The 14,491-nt window shown below is 41.0% G+C and overlaps 2 protein-coding genes across 3 annotated transcripts; one reads left to right on the top strand and one right to left on the bottom strand.

Annotated features, from left to right (window-relative positions):
* Nucleotides 1-845: 845 nt before the first annotated feature.
* On the top strand, nucleotides 846-6,892 carry LOC108918524 (leucine-rich repeat flightless-interacting protein 1). Of its 2 annotated transcripts, XM_018725875.2 has the most exons (7): nucleotides 846-1,347; nucleotides 3,154-3,234; nucleotides 3,368-3,403; nucleotides 3,779-3,940; nucleotides 4,048-4,131; nucleotides 4,264-4,320; nucleotides 4,931-6,892. In XM_018725875.2, the coding sequence occupies exons 1-7, from the start codon at nucleotides 1,249-1,251 to the stop codon at nucleotides 5,786-5,788; spliced, it is 1,377 nt and encodes a 458-aa protein (XP_018581391.1). In that variant the 5' UTR covers nucleotides 846-1,248; the 3' UTR covers nucleotides 5,789-6,892. The 2 variants fall into 2 exon arrangements, with proteins under 2 accessions (XP_018581391.1, XP_018581392.1); XM_018725876.2 differs by lacking the exon at nucleotides 4,264-4,320.
* Nucleotides 5,984-13,361, bottom strand: LOC108918525 (ras-related protein Rab-5B). Its single transcript, XM_018725877.2, has 7 exons — nucleotides 13,254-13,361; nucleotides 12,642-12,742; nucleotides 11,722-11,950; nucleotides 11,269-11,420; nucleotides 10,254-10,376; nucleotides 9,917-10,010; nucleotides 5,984-9,278 (listed from the first exon to the last, which is right to left on the bottom strand). Exons 3-7 carry the CDS (start codon nucleotides 11,879-11,881, stop codon nucleotides 9,154-9,156), a joined length of 654 nt encoding a protein of 217 aa, XP_018581393.1. The 5' UTR covers nucleotides 11,882-11,950; nucleotides 12,642-12,742; nucleotides 13,254-13,361; the 3' UTR covers nucleotides 5,984-9,153.
* Nucleotides 13,362-14,491: the final 1,130 nt, after the last annotated feature.

Genomic DNA, 14,491 nt, shown 5'->3' with positions numbered 1-14,491 from the left:
GTAATGACATTGCCTTTCAGAAAATGTATTGCACATATGATATGATATTGTATTTTCTATTAGATGTACGTCGCTTTGGAGAATGGAGCGTCTGCTGAATAAAGAAATGTAAATGTACTGTGCGCTTTATGACAATACGTTTCAACCAGACAGGTAAAGATTTCCGCTCCATGCGTTGGGGGTGCGGCTCAGCTTGTGTGGTGCCTGACGTCACCAGGCTCGTGCTGTTATACCTCGGTGTGAATTATCACTGTTAATAACAGCACACACGTGGTCGCTATCGATAACCGCTGGTTGAAATGCGGTCTGCGGTCTGGAGCCTAGACCGAGATACAGGGCCGGCGCCAAGCCACACAGTCACAGTGCGAACTTTAGAGCACAAATCAAATTGCATGTCCTTCTAAGTTCGAATTCTGGTAAAAATTAAGAGTTTCTTATGCAGGAAGAGAGTGTGTTTGAAGTGTTCAAAGTCCCACCGTTGTCAGCTTATTTTGTTTCACCTCTCTATATATATTATATATTCCGCGTCGTAAGTATATACTAGACTAGTATGACTCACAGCGATAGTTACTGTGGTAACGATAATTAAACCAAATGGGGTTTGAAGGTGTGTAAATACTATATATCTCCTCGCACTTCATGAACCCGGCGAATAAAAATAAATTTATTTTTTAATCTTAAGTGTTTAAAGGGAAGTGTTTCGTGTTCACATACATAGATAGATAGCCTAGTTTGTACTCTTTTCCGGAGTCGGAATTCCATGCTCGAAACGGTAGCTTTTCCATTATATTTTACATGGTCTTTTACGTTGCATTTGGAAACGTTCATACCGTAGGACATGATAATTAACACACGTGTGTTTGCGTCTAATTATGTCGCGGACGGACACGCGCGTTCATCGAAAACGGTTTACATTGAACGTTTACGTTACTGGGACATCGAGAGGCGGTAGACAAATCGTTTAAACGGCTGTCGTGGCAGCAGTGGTGGAAAAATCCGGCTCATTTTGCAATTTTAGATCGTACTTCTGCGTTGCGAAGTTGCAGCCAACGCGGCGGACGGGGCGAGCGAACGAAACGCCCACTATTGAGGCAGCGATTCCCTCCCATGACCGGGCGAAACTCCATTTCAAGGTCTCGCCCACAGCGAACTAGAGAGAAATCTCTAGCGACACTTGGGCTCTTTGCGGTCTCGCCACAGCATATATATTAACATTGTCCGCCTTGAGAGACAAGACCTGTGGAGAAAATGCACTCGGGAACTCTGGAGAGAGTGAACACACCGAGGAAACGGTCTTTATCTCGGGGAATGAGTGAGGATGAGTCACTTCGACACATAATAAAAGAGGTTAGTGACCGAGCAGCATTTTACTCGAACTGCTGCGTTCACATCTAGACTATGTTTCTAGCTCAGGCGCATAAAGCTGCTTTAAGTGGAAGTAAAGCCAGTTAGTATTGAATATTAATGTACAACTTCACTTGCTAATGTTGCTACAGAAGCAGGGAGTTGAAGCAAGACTTTACTGATGCTCCTGCGGTGCAGGCGACTTCCCAAAAATGGTTATTTACGTTATCATTTTGGTTTTTCTTTTACAAATACCGCATTTCTTTAAAAAGAACTCCCTTTGCTTTGCACAGACAGAAACACAGTGACGGTACTTGCTTTTTAGTCATGATTTCGTACGTCAGGCTGTAGTTCTACCTAAAATTGTAGCGCGTTTCAGGAAGTGAGCGCTGCGCCGGCGTTACTGGTTAAAACAACGACAGGGGCGAAGTAAACACAATGGTTTTTTACAGGCATCCGCGGAACAAGCCACAAGGTTTTTTTTTTTTTTTTTTTTTTTTTTCCTTTTTCTTTCTTTTTTTCCCCGCTGAATTTGGGGAATTACAACTGTGGCAGTGTTTGCGTGGACGTGCTGGTCAACACCGGCCTCGCGCGGTGATCGCGGTGCGCGTGCCTCCCAGCAGCGAGCGTTTGCGTGCGCGCGGCGCTCCCTTTAGTTTAAAAAAGACGGCTGCGGAAATTCCCGCTCAGTTAGCACTTCGGCATGAAGCGTGGGAAGTAAGAGTAGAGCAGTGCTGTCGCTTTTAAAACTGACTGGGCCTCATTCGTGTTTTGAGAAAGTCGCTGTGAATATATATATAATATATAATATATATATGCATCGCATTAGTTGAAGTATTAAGTTTCAAGGTGCGTTCACATGCATTGTTTCATTGAAAGGCCTAAGGCTTATGATCGATAACTGAGTCATCTGACACTGTGTAACACTGCGGTGATTTATGACACAAAAGCAGCCTCCACCACCCCCTTCAACAGTTTTCGCTACTGATACCAGTTTTAGCTTGTAGGTGATTTTCAAGTTTCACTCGATTTCGTTTATCTTCAGGGTTTATGACCAACCACTTCTTTCCTGTCACTATCCCACACAGTCAGGTTAACATCCTCTTTAAAATGGTATTTCTGATATATATTGGAGCCCTCATTTATTCGTTAAGCATCCTTACCCCAGGGTATGCTGCCAGGCAGCAATGTGTATTAAAATATTTATGATGTGTAGTGGTCATTCAAGTAGTTTTATTTCCTGAACGGTGTTGGAATATTTGTAATTATCATGAATTACCATTGTCGTGCAGCGCTCCAGTAAAGCCTCTGTTGTTCCTTATTACTATACCAACAACCATAGTTTACAGAGACTGTATTTCTCTGTTTGTCAGGCCAGAGTTGTGTTCCGTAGAAGCGTATTTAAATTTATAAAGGCGGTCATCCTCCAGCCAAGTGCACAACTTCCCCTGGAATGTCCACAAATTTTTGTGCTCGTGATATCTTGTGTGGTTTGATTCAGTAGTTAACTGAGTCAGTTATGTTCCAAGGAATATTAATTTTACTTTTAAACCTCATTTCACTCTGATTTACACTAAAATGGAGATGGACAGGAGTGATTGATCTGATAGACTTGTATATATTCTCTGATGCGTTAGTCACTGTTCCTGTGTTCTTCTATGACTGAGTTTACAGGTACAAAATGTTTTCTTATAAATGTGTATAATTACTTTGATGGTTGTTTAGGCTGCAAAGCAGGTTGTTGGTTATTGTTATGTAGATGCATGTTTTGAAGCATGTCTTTCTGCCATGTCACGTTCTTGGCACCAGGCAGAGAGCTCTGCCAGACGCCTGTCACGCGCAGATAGTCGGGTGGGCTCTATCAAGAAGCTGGACAGAGGAGAAAGTCAGGTAAATTGCATAGTTCTTGCATTGCTGTGTAAATGGGTTTATGGTACCTCTCTTACTCAGACAAAGTTGTTTCAGTGTTTATGTGCATATGTTAAATCAACAAAAAAGATGCGTAACAACTTTCCAATGGCAGAGTGAAGAGGACTTGGTTACAAGGATTCCTGAAATGGTAAATATTTTCTTTCTCGTTAATGAACCTGAAAGGCTTCACTAAGTCATTTAACATTTCTAAACGATATAAATGTATTATAAATCTCGCAGAGCTGGGATTTAAGTGTTGAATGAAGCACATATACGGTATATCTGTGTGACATGTTCCACTAGCTAAAATTGGTCATGGATATTTTACCTCACTGACATTTTGCTGCCTATGAAAATTGATAGTTGGAAGAAGTTGACAGGTCATATTTTTATTTATTTATTTATTTTTTTTTTGGGTACTGCTGCTGCTGTTCCACAGATTGCGTGGATATAGGTAGAAAGCTTGTTGTGCATTATGGCAAGTGGTATGGTGAGTCTCAGCCGTAATGTTTTCCGTCTGCAGCTGGACCTCCAGGAGGCGTACAATGAAGCGATGCAGGATGTTCGACAACTGGAGCTCCATCGAGAGGTGCTGATTTTTCAGGTTGGCTGCCTGCAGGATGCCCTCGAAGGGGCGGAAGAGATGCTTGCCGAAGCACAAAGGGAAGCCAGCGACGCTAATTTGGTACATGGTGTCAATTATACTGTAGGGTAAAAATCACTGTAGAAGTCTACAGGTATTTGAGGGTAAATCACTAAGGTGCCTTAACTTCGTGGCATGTACCCCTATAGGAGCTGGAGCGAGAGAGGCTGGCGAAGAGAAACCTGGAAGTCAAAGTGGACTCACTCATGCAGGAGTTGGAGAAACTAAGACAGGTTGGAACAAGATATTACACAGGCATACATACACATAGATGGCACATTTCTGTGTTTATCCTGGCCACATTAGTCTAAGCTGTAGTTACATGCTGTCAGAATCCACTGAAAATGTTATGTTTGTTTTGATAGGAGTGTGGCGTAGTGCGAGGGATAGACAGTTCCGGTGGCATGGAGAATGTTTCTCCGGTATACACAATTCACATTCCTTATTTGCTCAATTGTTGTTGTTTATGCAGAAACTGGTTGGTTGACTTTTGGAAGAGAAAAATCAATTTATGTACATAAGTAGCATTATATTGATTTTTAAGAGTTCAGGCATTCAACTGAAATGTTTTAAAACCCAGATAATGTTTTTACAAACTGATAAATACAATTTTTGGAAGTTGTTTCAAAATCTGAATACTTTTGTATTGTCTGCAATTACACGATTAATTTTTCTATTCTCGTTAACCAAGTGATGATTTAGTATGGAGATAAACTGGTGCCATGTTAACATTTTTGAAAATCTTGTGTAAAATCTATAATAAGCAGTTGTGCTCTTGAAAGAAAACAGCTAAATATTTTTAAAAGTTCTAATAAATGATTAATTGTGTTCCATTTTCCAGAAACTAACATTAAGAGCAAAATTACCTATTCAGCTATTAAGGCAATGACAATTTCCATTTATTTTTAGATGTCTTTTAGTTCTGTGATAAGGTGCTTTAGAAATTAAGTTTATTTCCCCCCAGAAATTGCTCACCCCCCCCACTTGTACTATAGTTGATTTAACATTTCAGCATTTAAAATGTGTTCACAGGAGAGGATGACCATATCAACAGTCCCTGTTGACATCCAAGTCAGGAATTCAGAACAGGAAAGCAACGTTGATGTGACAGATGAGGGGATGAGGGAAGAGGGTGATAGCAGAGGGCCTTTGACTCTAAATGAGGATCTGAAGAATAGGATATCTGCAGAAGAAGCTCTGCTCTCCATTGTACACCTGGATAATACCCCAAGTCCCTCAAGCCTTATACCTGTAGAAGGAGTAAATGAGACTCCAGAGAAGATGTCATCAAAGAAAGCTCCTGATGGTGTGTTCAGTTCCTTCCTCAGGAAACGAAACGAAGAACAGTCCCCAATGGAAGAAAGCAGTTCACACCCACCTCCACTTGGCTCATCTCATCTGGAGTCATCTGTGGACTCAGAGGAGGCTGACAATGAAAAGGAGAGTAAAAATGCTGAAGAAACAAAGGTGAACATTGAAAGCCCACTTGCTAAATTTCAGAGAATAGTCAACAAGACCTTTGCTCAGATGTCTTCTTTAGCTATTACTACCAGCCCTTCACAGGATGGGATCTTCAGGAGTGCTTCTGTAAGTCAAGGGAACTTGTTGTCAAACAAAAAAGTGATGAGGGACACTACTCCAGAACAGACTGATGCTGTGCCCCATGTAGATGCCCTGTCGGATGCCCAGTCTGAAACACTGGAAAATACACCCGATGTTGACACATCATTAACGCAGCCCAAACTACATGAGGAACCAGACCCTGCTAAAGTGGGCAATGAAGATAATGGGGCAGGTGTTCCCTACACTGTACCTGAAGAGCCTTTGGGCCAAAAACATGATATTGACAGCAGGGATCCTAAGAACCCCGATTCCTGTACTCTGTCCTGAAAACTGGCTTCTCTTATTGTACCACAGCATAATTAATGCTGCTAGGTATCATAGCCAAATAGAACTAGGAAAAAAAGTCTTTCATGTGTAGTGTTGAGCTAATACAACTTTTTTTTTTTTTTTTTGCTGCTGGTTAACTCACTATAGAAACACATTTTCCTGACTTTATATTGTCCAAAAAAAGGAAACTATTACACAAAATAGATAAGGTCCTCTAAATACTTTGAGATGCTGTAATGATTAATTCTATGAACAAAACAGACTGTGCATGCTAAGTGGTATATTGAAGTGTAGCATGTACTGTATGCATTTTAAGCATTCACGTTGATCCACACTGCTTTTTGAATTTTTACTTGCACAAACTCATGCACAGCTGTTGTGAAACTACTGAAAAAAGGAAAACCTTTTATCAAACATTGCTGGACTGAGCTGTTTTTCCTTTTGCCCTTTGAGCTTTCCACAGGGCACGCTTGTCGACACTATTTGTTTTCAGGGTTGTACTGCAAGTTTGTACTGAATCATCAGAAGCTGTATTTCCCTTGGAGGGAGGGTAAAATCCTCTAAACAAATTTTGCTGGAAACTGTGTATTCATTTTCAAAAGGGCCAAACATGATGTTTCAATGAAAAAGGACACAAGTAGAGCTGATTATAGTGTCTTATGTACTTTTTGGTATTGATATTAAATCTGAATGTACAGTATCTTCAAGTGCTATGGCCTTTGAATGTGTTAATACTAAAATAGGTCTGTTTGAAACACTGTTGAAAGGGTTGTCAGAATAGAAATATGGATATAAAGATGCAAACAGTGATGTGGGCTGGTAGTTCTGCACTAGTGACATAGCAGTAGACTGCATTCCAAAGTAGTTTTGTATGTCTTACGTAAACATTTTTTCCCATTTATTTACATTTTTCCTTAGATGGAATGTGAAGTATGTCTGATTAGATTGTGGTTTGCACTTGAAATCCAGATCTGTTCCACAAGGTAACACTATTTCACCAGTCATTTTTAATTGGATGCTATAACACAAATGGAACACACAATTTTTGCCTGGAAGATAACTGCTCTTAAGCATTTATATTAATAAAAGGGCTTAGTAAATGAACTGTTTTGCATCTATGCATTTTTAAATGTGATTTTTTTTTTTTAATGCAATAATGTTACATTACCAGGCTTGTATAGTTAGTTTTACATGTAGTAGTATCATGACATATGGGGGAAGTATGTTCCACAGAGGTGTTATGTCAAATATTACAATGCTGTTTGTAATGGATTAAAATGCTCATCTGTATGTCTTCTGCTGACTGGGACTAAAAGTGCAGTAGCAGCATGACTCATCAAAGCTGGCATTATTCCCCAGCATGTTATGCTTAAGTGAATACCACACTTTACTCAGATGCTCTTTATCAGCTCTACATCTGACCATAGCAGTCACGTATAGGTGGACATGCCTGGTTCACCAGTATACTTAAACCAGTACCAACTAAACACAAAACACAGTTATGAAAGGCAGTTTATTTTCATACAAGACAGGACTTGAGATTATTTTTTTTTTTAAACTTACATTAAATACCTAATGGAAATGTAATCAGCTTCCCCTTGACTTCCTGTTCTTAACCAAGGCAGGTGCTTTCTTTTGTATTTTTAAGCAGTTTATACACCATATTTAGTAAAGAAACCATAAACTGTAAATACTGTGCAGTATAAAAGTTAAAATACTGCAGTACCTCCCAATTATTTCTTCATGGGCAAATCCATTGTACATTAGTTATTGTAATATGCCTATTCCCTGTGGTAACTAAACACAACACATGTAGTAATACAATTTTTGAGTGATACATTTGCTTTTACACCAGTAGTTTGTAAATTGATTCTGTACATAATATGCATACTGGTAGTTATAGTTCAATTTTAGTTTGGGTCTCACTGCTAAAACCATAATTATTAATATTGCATAACAAATTTATGACATTGAATGTGGGGAAAACTATGGACTGGAAATAAGGATATAAAGCAGTTGATTAGCTATAAATACATTTTACCTATTATCTTGAAACTAACTGCAAATACATTTATTGTCCCTGTATGCTATGCAAGGTTCTAAATTTTGAGTTTGGTATTGGGGCAAAGCTGGGAACAAAGAATAAAATTAATTTTCCAAGACATAATTTTGCAGGAGATAAAATGTTTTTAGTTGTGAATCTATAGTTTTTGCCATCTGTTCCATTATTTAAAATAATTGCATTGACCAGTATCGTGACAAAACTGCATGCATCATTACCAAACTGCAATATTTCCAAAGTAGCCAAATGCAACTACAGTGGCTGTTAACGCTACTAAAGTAGAGGATGACCCTTTAGAGTAAAAATGGAGTGCTTCCAGGACTGTGTGTGCTTTAGTGCAAATATGCATTGGAGCTGTGCCTTTAATCCCTTTGTTATTTGTAACCATCTCTACCTGACTACCACATCTGGAAATGTGCATTTATAGGCTTCTTCTCACTACCTTGTCACTGAACTGTAATGCACCCATTTTTCATGTGTCTGCCACAAACTCTGCCGTCATATGACTGCTATTTGCACTTTTCCAGCGTGTTAAACTTGACGTGGATAAAATGTGACTAGGCAGGCAATCAGTTTTCACAATGATGATGGCATCGCATATGATTGTGAAGAGTAGTTTCAGACTTTACCCATGGCCTCCATCCACAAACCTCATCCAGCAAGAACAAATTTGTTATGGAATTATCTACAATAGTTCTATGCTCCACGATCACACCTGCTTCCATCCTCTCAGAATTGAAAAATAGGACCAACAAAGAAACCAATTATCCACTCAAACATGGTCAACTTCAAAATTTCCAAATTTTTAACAGTACAGTTGTTACTGCAATAAGCATTTCAATTCTGATATCATTGGTGAAGTTGAGGTTTAGATTACTGGCATCCACTTCGACAATGACCCGGGGGAGAAAAAGCGGACATGAAATTTCAGAAGGCATGTAGCTTCAAAGACATTTTAACCAACCATGAAGAAACCCAAAGGTGTTTCTTCCAAAAAGTGTTGCACAGACACAGAGATCAGGGTGAGTACTTGATAGTGTCTCCTGTCATTTCTTGAGGTCCATACTTCAGTAGACACAGCTGTTCCCAAAAGTCACATTCTTCCTTTACCAATCTGTGCCTAAAGATATCTGGTCAACTGCACTTTGGTAAAGGAGCTCAGGTGCACTGAGTCACAGGAGACCTCAGTTTGGGGGCATAATGTGAGACACCTAAATTTGTTCCCATCGCACATTCTCTTGCCGCCAAACCAGACATACAACATCCACCTGTCCCTCTCCTCCCACCCTCCCACAGTGTCCTCTTAGTTCCCACAGCACTGGCTCTTGTTGGCCTGGCTGGGCTGGTTCAGATCCACACCTGCTCGGCTACCCCGGCCTGCCACACCCCCTGCTCCAGCCTGGGGCTCACTTTTTGGCAATTTCTTGGCTAAAACCAAGAAAAACAACAATCAGTGGAAAAACAAAACACAACAATGCATCCACCAACTTCAACAATGCTTGAACTTTTGGTAACCTAAAATAATGTCATTGCAATTACATCAAAGATACAGGGAAACATTTTGTGGTACATAAAATGTACTACACAACACTATTTTACACAGGCATAAGATGACACTATATGGTATAGCGTGTCAATAGTTATTTCAAAAATTAGACTTGGGCAACACCTCGACATCACATTACATTTCAAGTAAGAAGTGATGACAAGTTAAAATCTAATGCTTGCATCATTAATGATGGCAAATCATTAAGTACAAAATAGCTCAACTGTTGTGGTCACATGCATAGAGAATGAAGGGAAAGTTTATCATGTTTCTAATCTGAGCAAACTAAGAACCGACACCTGTGCCACTACCAAAATGAGTTTAATCATGCATGTATGTATGTAACTGCATTGCTAAGAACTTGCCATAGCGAGGATATCGCATGCCTCCTAAACTGTGACAGCCAAATACATGGAAACAATGAAAATAAGAAAACACATTCTAATATTCTTTTCCTGTAACTTCATATACATTTTATTTGGAAACCATTCTGCCCTTCAAGATTTGTGGAAGGTCTTACCAATGGCTAGGAAAAGGTCATTGACATTCATGGCAGTCTTGGCAGAAGTTTCCATGAACAGCAGGCTGTTGTCATCTGCATAGGCTTGAGCTTCCTGCCAGAACCACAGTGGAAGTCAGACCCAAGCGAGCCGAGAAAAAATGTGTGTGAAAAGCTAGTTTGAACTGCAGCATCGCTTTAGCTTATCTATAGCATGCAAGCTGTCACGTCAAAAATCACTTGTTCCCGAAAATAAATGAATAAATAAAAGTTCTCTAACAGAGGACTTCAGTACATTTTAAACATATGCCTTACAGCTTCCCTAACTCGTAACAGCGAAGGATAGACAGCAGTGCACCTCATACTCCACCGCTCTCTTGGCAGACAGATCAGCCTTGTTTCCAGCCAGAGCGATAACAATGTTGGGGCTGGCTTGTCTCTGAAGTTCCTTCACCCAGGTCTTGGCTCGGCCAAATGTCTCCTTGCAAGGCGCCATACACAAAGATTCAAATGAGGAGGATTTGCTGGATTCTTATAAGCTACTGTTCAAACTTTATCCAATTGCCTAATCAAGCCATTATAGAGTGCACAATAAAAAAAATGGCAAAGCTGAACTGCATTTTCTTTTTCCATTTAACTGATGCCTTTCTCCAAAGCGATTTACAATATCAAGTTATACACACACACATTGACTGAAACCGCTGGTCGTGGTGAACTGGAGCCTAACCCAGCAACCTGGGGCTCAAGGCTGGGGAGACGCACGCACGCACACACCTAACCAGGACGGGATGCCAGTCCGCCACAAGGCACCCCAAGCAGGACTCGAACCCCAGACCCACCAGATGGCAGGCCCCAGCCAAACCCGCTGTGCCACCACACCCCCTAATATTAAGCTACTTAGTTGTTTACCCATTTATACAGTTGGGCAACTTTAGTGGAACAATTTTAGGGGAAGTACCTTACTCAAGAGTACTACAGCTGGAGGGGAGACTAGAACCTGCGATCTTTGGGTCCAAAGGCAGCAGCTCTAAGCACTACACTACCAGCTGTCCAAATTATTACTAATATACCAAGTACAATAGATGATACATGTACCTCTCTTGTCCATCACAACTGGAGCAATCTGAGCTACCCTGCCCAATAAATCCTATGTTCTCACAACACAAGAGTACCAGCTATGATGGACTGCTGTGGTGTTCCTGTAACAATGCAAATAATCACCAATGGGACAATGATACAGGCTACACTTAGGAACAGTGCCTATGAAAAAACTAAACTTCTAAGATTTTAAGGTTATCTTGAATAAAACAGTTCTGTACATAGTTGAGCAAATTAAAAAACATAGAAGAGGAGATGAGGTGTTGTAGTCCTACCGTATTGGTGATGTCAAACACTACGATGGCTGCCTGAGCTCCTCTATAATACATTGGGGCCAAACTGTGATAGCGCTCTTGTCCTGCTGTGTCCCAGATCTCAAACTTCACTGTGGTATCATCCAGGCACACAGACTGGGTCAGGAATGCAGCTTAGAAGATGCAGCAGCAGCAGGATGGAAATGCATCGAAAGAAAGAGGGGGGAAAAAAAAGTATGGTATGGTTAAAGAGGGAACAAAATATGAAGAGGAACTGAAGAGATTGACAGAAAAACTAGGATAACCAGTAACGAAATTGAGAAATCACTGCTTTTATCTGGAAAGAATTTTTTATTAACTATAAAACATTATTTGCAATAATGCTACATTATAAACTTGTTTTAAGGGCTTTAAGCATGAAATGCAAAAAAACTGAGGTTCTGCTTCAATTCAGATTTGTGTTACCATTCATACCTCCAATGGTGCTCTCCTGGTACTCATGAAATTGCCCTTTGACAAAGCGCAGCACCAAGCTGGACTTGCCGACTGCAGACTCCCCCAGAAGCACCAGCTTGAACTGGCAGACCTTGCTGGGCTGAGGCTGGCCGTTGGGGCGCACGGGGCGTCCTGCCATTTGGGTCGGGGGACGCTCTGGAGCTCACAGGGGAAATCCACGGGATCCACCTGGAAGGGCTTTTGGTGGCTGTCGGAGTCAGGAGAAAAGCAAAGAAGAAACATCATGATCCTACTGTAAATTCCAAGGCAGAGTCTGACAAATATAAAATAAAGATCTGTGCGCAAAAGGGGAGGGGGAAAAAAAAAAAAAAAAAAAAAAAAAACCATGCAGTCATCACCATGCTCTTAATCATAAATAAGATTTCTGAACTGCTTGAGGAAGACCTGCAGGTGAAGTTCACATTGAATATTTCATGGGGCGGCATGGTGGCACAGCGAGTAGCACTGCTGTCTCACAGCGCCTGGGTTGTGTGAGAGAACATGGGTTTGATCCCCGCTCAGTCTGTGTAAAGTTTGCATGTTCACCCCATGTCTATGTGGGTTTCTTGTAGGTGCTCTGGTTTCCTCCCACAGTCCAAAGACATGCTGCTGTTCAGGTTCCTCCATAGTGAGTGACAGAGAGAGAGTGTGTTCCACTGATGTGTGGGTGAGTGACCCAGTGTAAGTAGTGTATCTACCAGTGTAAGTCACTGCAGTGAATAAGGTGTGTGGTCTCATAACACTACATAGAGTTCATTGGAAGTCGCTTTGGAGAAAAGTGTCAGCTAAATAAATTAAATGTAAACTGAAATGTCAAAGTTCAAGCAGGAGCAATGAGTCAATTTAATTACTCCACACAAACAAAGTCAATGAAATCCAGTGGCGGTGGCCTGTCTCACCTGTACGACTTGCTGCTTCCCTCGAAAACAGCTGGTTTCGGCTCAGTCTCAGGAGTTGGGCTGGATGTTCTCTCACTCACTGCAGCAGCAGCAGCAGGTCTCTGTCACAAACAGAACAACACAGGCAGGACATCATCACTCAACACGGACACGGCGGACACAACACACTCACCAGCAGCAGCAGCAGGGAGTTGGGTGCCCCTCCGCTGCACCCCCGAGCGAATATGTTCACTCTTAGCACGTTGCTGCTCCCTTTCGAATACACACACTCCACTCCTCCTCTGGCTCCAGCAGCGGCCCCGCGCTGCGCTCCTAAGACTGCTGCTGGACCGGACGTGTGTCGGTAGCAATGACGACCTGAGCCCGCGACGCGCCGTCGGCGTTGCTCCGTCTCTAATTCTACTGATTGTGTGTGTTGCGGTGACAGAAATTAAACACGACCCCCACCCCGCCAGTCCGCCACAACAGGAGCTCAGCACCCCACCCCTCCTGAAGCCTGCGCAAAGACGGCACCGAGACTAGACGTGGGAACACGACTGAACACCTGGCATACGGGTATACGAGCGAACCCTTCAAACCAAAAAAAAACCACAAACAGTCTTTCTTACTCACCACTCGGCTGCTTTCTTTCCCCCGTCGTTTAAACGTCTGGGCCGCGACGTTTCTCTGCGTCTTCCGACGTGCTGGGTGGTGACTGACAGACAATTACTTCCACCAATAGGAGCGACCTTCTTCTTCAATTAGTTATTATAGTGTAGTGAAGGTACTCCAGCTCTCTGCTGCCCTCTACAGTACTGGAGGTCTGTGTACCAGTAGGGGAAAAACGGTGACCACTGTCAATAGAACGTTTTGATCAAGTAAATCAAATAATTAAAAAGGTATAAAATGCCCAAAAATCTATTGCATGCTACTGTGACTACAGTATATAACAGCTTCACAAAACTTAGCCGTTGTGCCTAAAATTTCATATGCTACATCAGAAAACAAAGTAGAACCATTTTAATTCAGCTGTCATTGCAGATGCAGCATAAAAAACCACGATGAATTCTCTTGGAAGAGCAGTTCAAAGTTGGGTGATAAATAAAACACTAAAAATAATTGGTTTAAATTAGGACATGACTGTTCAGTACTGGACTGAACACATATTTGGTCACAGTACTACTCATCTTACTGGGCTTTAGGGATGATCCTGCACAATGAACTGTTTTCTAATCTCTCACCAGGACCATAAAACAATGAAATTACTACAATGATTTATACAACCCAGCTGTGAACTTTCCCATAAAGCAGCATAGTAAAATGTCATAATATGAGGATAAATTAATCATAATGGGTTGACACAAAGTCATTGAAATGGCATGAAACAACCTATATATTCATATATTCTGCTCTATATCCACACATAATGTAGATCACTGTTTACACTTATGCTGCACTTGCGGAAATGGACGTGGGTCCAGAACTGGCCTGAACAATGTGTGGTGTATGTCAACACTAATTTTACCTTCAAAAAAGAAACTATGATCTGTTTGGTATGCCATAAATCCTTTTTGTCTTACTTTTTAGTAGTCCAAAAATTAATCACGTTGTTTGAGAATCTCGATTAATTAAAACGATGACTTTTATTTTTACATTATTTTTCCTGGTATTTAAAAATTGCGCATTATTCTCAAAAAGGCTTTGAAACGTAGGCTGCGCAATTAAAATAAAGACGTAAGGATATTCACTGTTTTCAGTGGTTTTATGTCTCAGATTGTCTCAGATGCTGAATTATTCTGGGAAAATTACTTTTCTTTTAAGTTTAAATAAGGTTGGTTGAGCGCTGCCGGGTTTTTTTTTTTTTTTTTATA

Source organism: Scleropages formosus, chromosome 22, assembly GCF_900964775.1.
Source record: "Scleropages formosus chromosome 22, fSclFor1.1, whole genome shotgun sequence".
Lineage (NCBI taxonomy): Eukaryota > Metazoa > Chordata > Actinopteri > Osteoglossiformes > Osteoglossidae > Scleropages > Scleropages formosus.
This window is presented reverse-complemented; position numbering and strand designations above follow the sequence as displayed.

What these genes read in the sequence shown, in the direction of transcription:
- LOC108918524 (XM_018725875.2), top strand. Translation starts at nt 1,249, where the DNA reads ATGCACTCGGGAACTCTGGAGAGAGTGAACACACCGAGGAAACGGTCT. An exon ending in TTCGACACATAATAAAAGAG is followed by an intron (nt 1,348 to 3,153) that starts GTTAGTGACCGA and finishes TCTTGGCACCAG; the next exon opens with GCAGAGAGCTCTGCCAGACG. An exon ending in GCATGGAGAATGTTTCTCCG is followed by an intron (nt 4,321 to 4,930) that starts GTATACACAATT and finishes ATGTGTTCACAG; the next exon opens with GAGAGGATGACCATATCAAC.
- LOC108918525 (XM_018725877.2), bottom strand. Translation starts at nt 11,881, where the DNA reads ATGGCAGGACGCCCCGTGCGCCCCAACGGCCAGCCTCAGCCCAGCAAG. An exon ending in TGTTTGACATCACCAATACG is followed by an intron (nt 10,377 to 11,268) that starts GTAGGACTACAA and finishes GCGCCTTGCAAG; the next exon opens with GAGACATTTGGCCGAGCCAA. An exon ending in TGACCTTTTCCTAGCCATTG is followed by an intron (nt 9,279 to 9,916) that starts GTAAGACCTTCC and finishes TCTTGGTTTTAG; the next exon opens with CCAAGAAATTGCCAAAAAGT.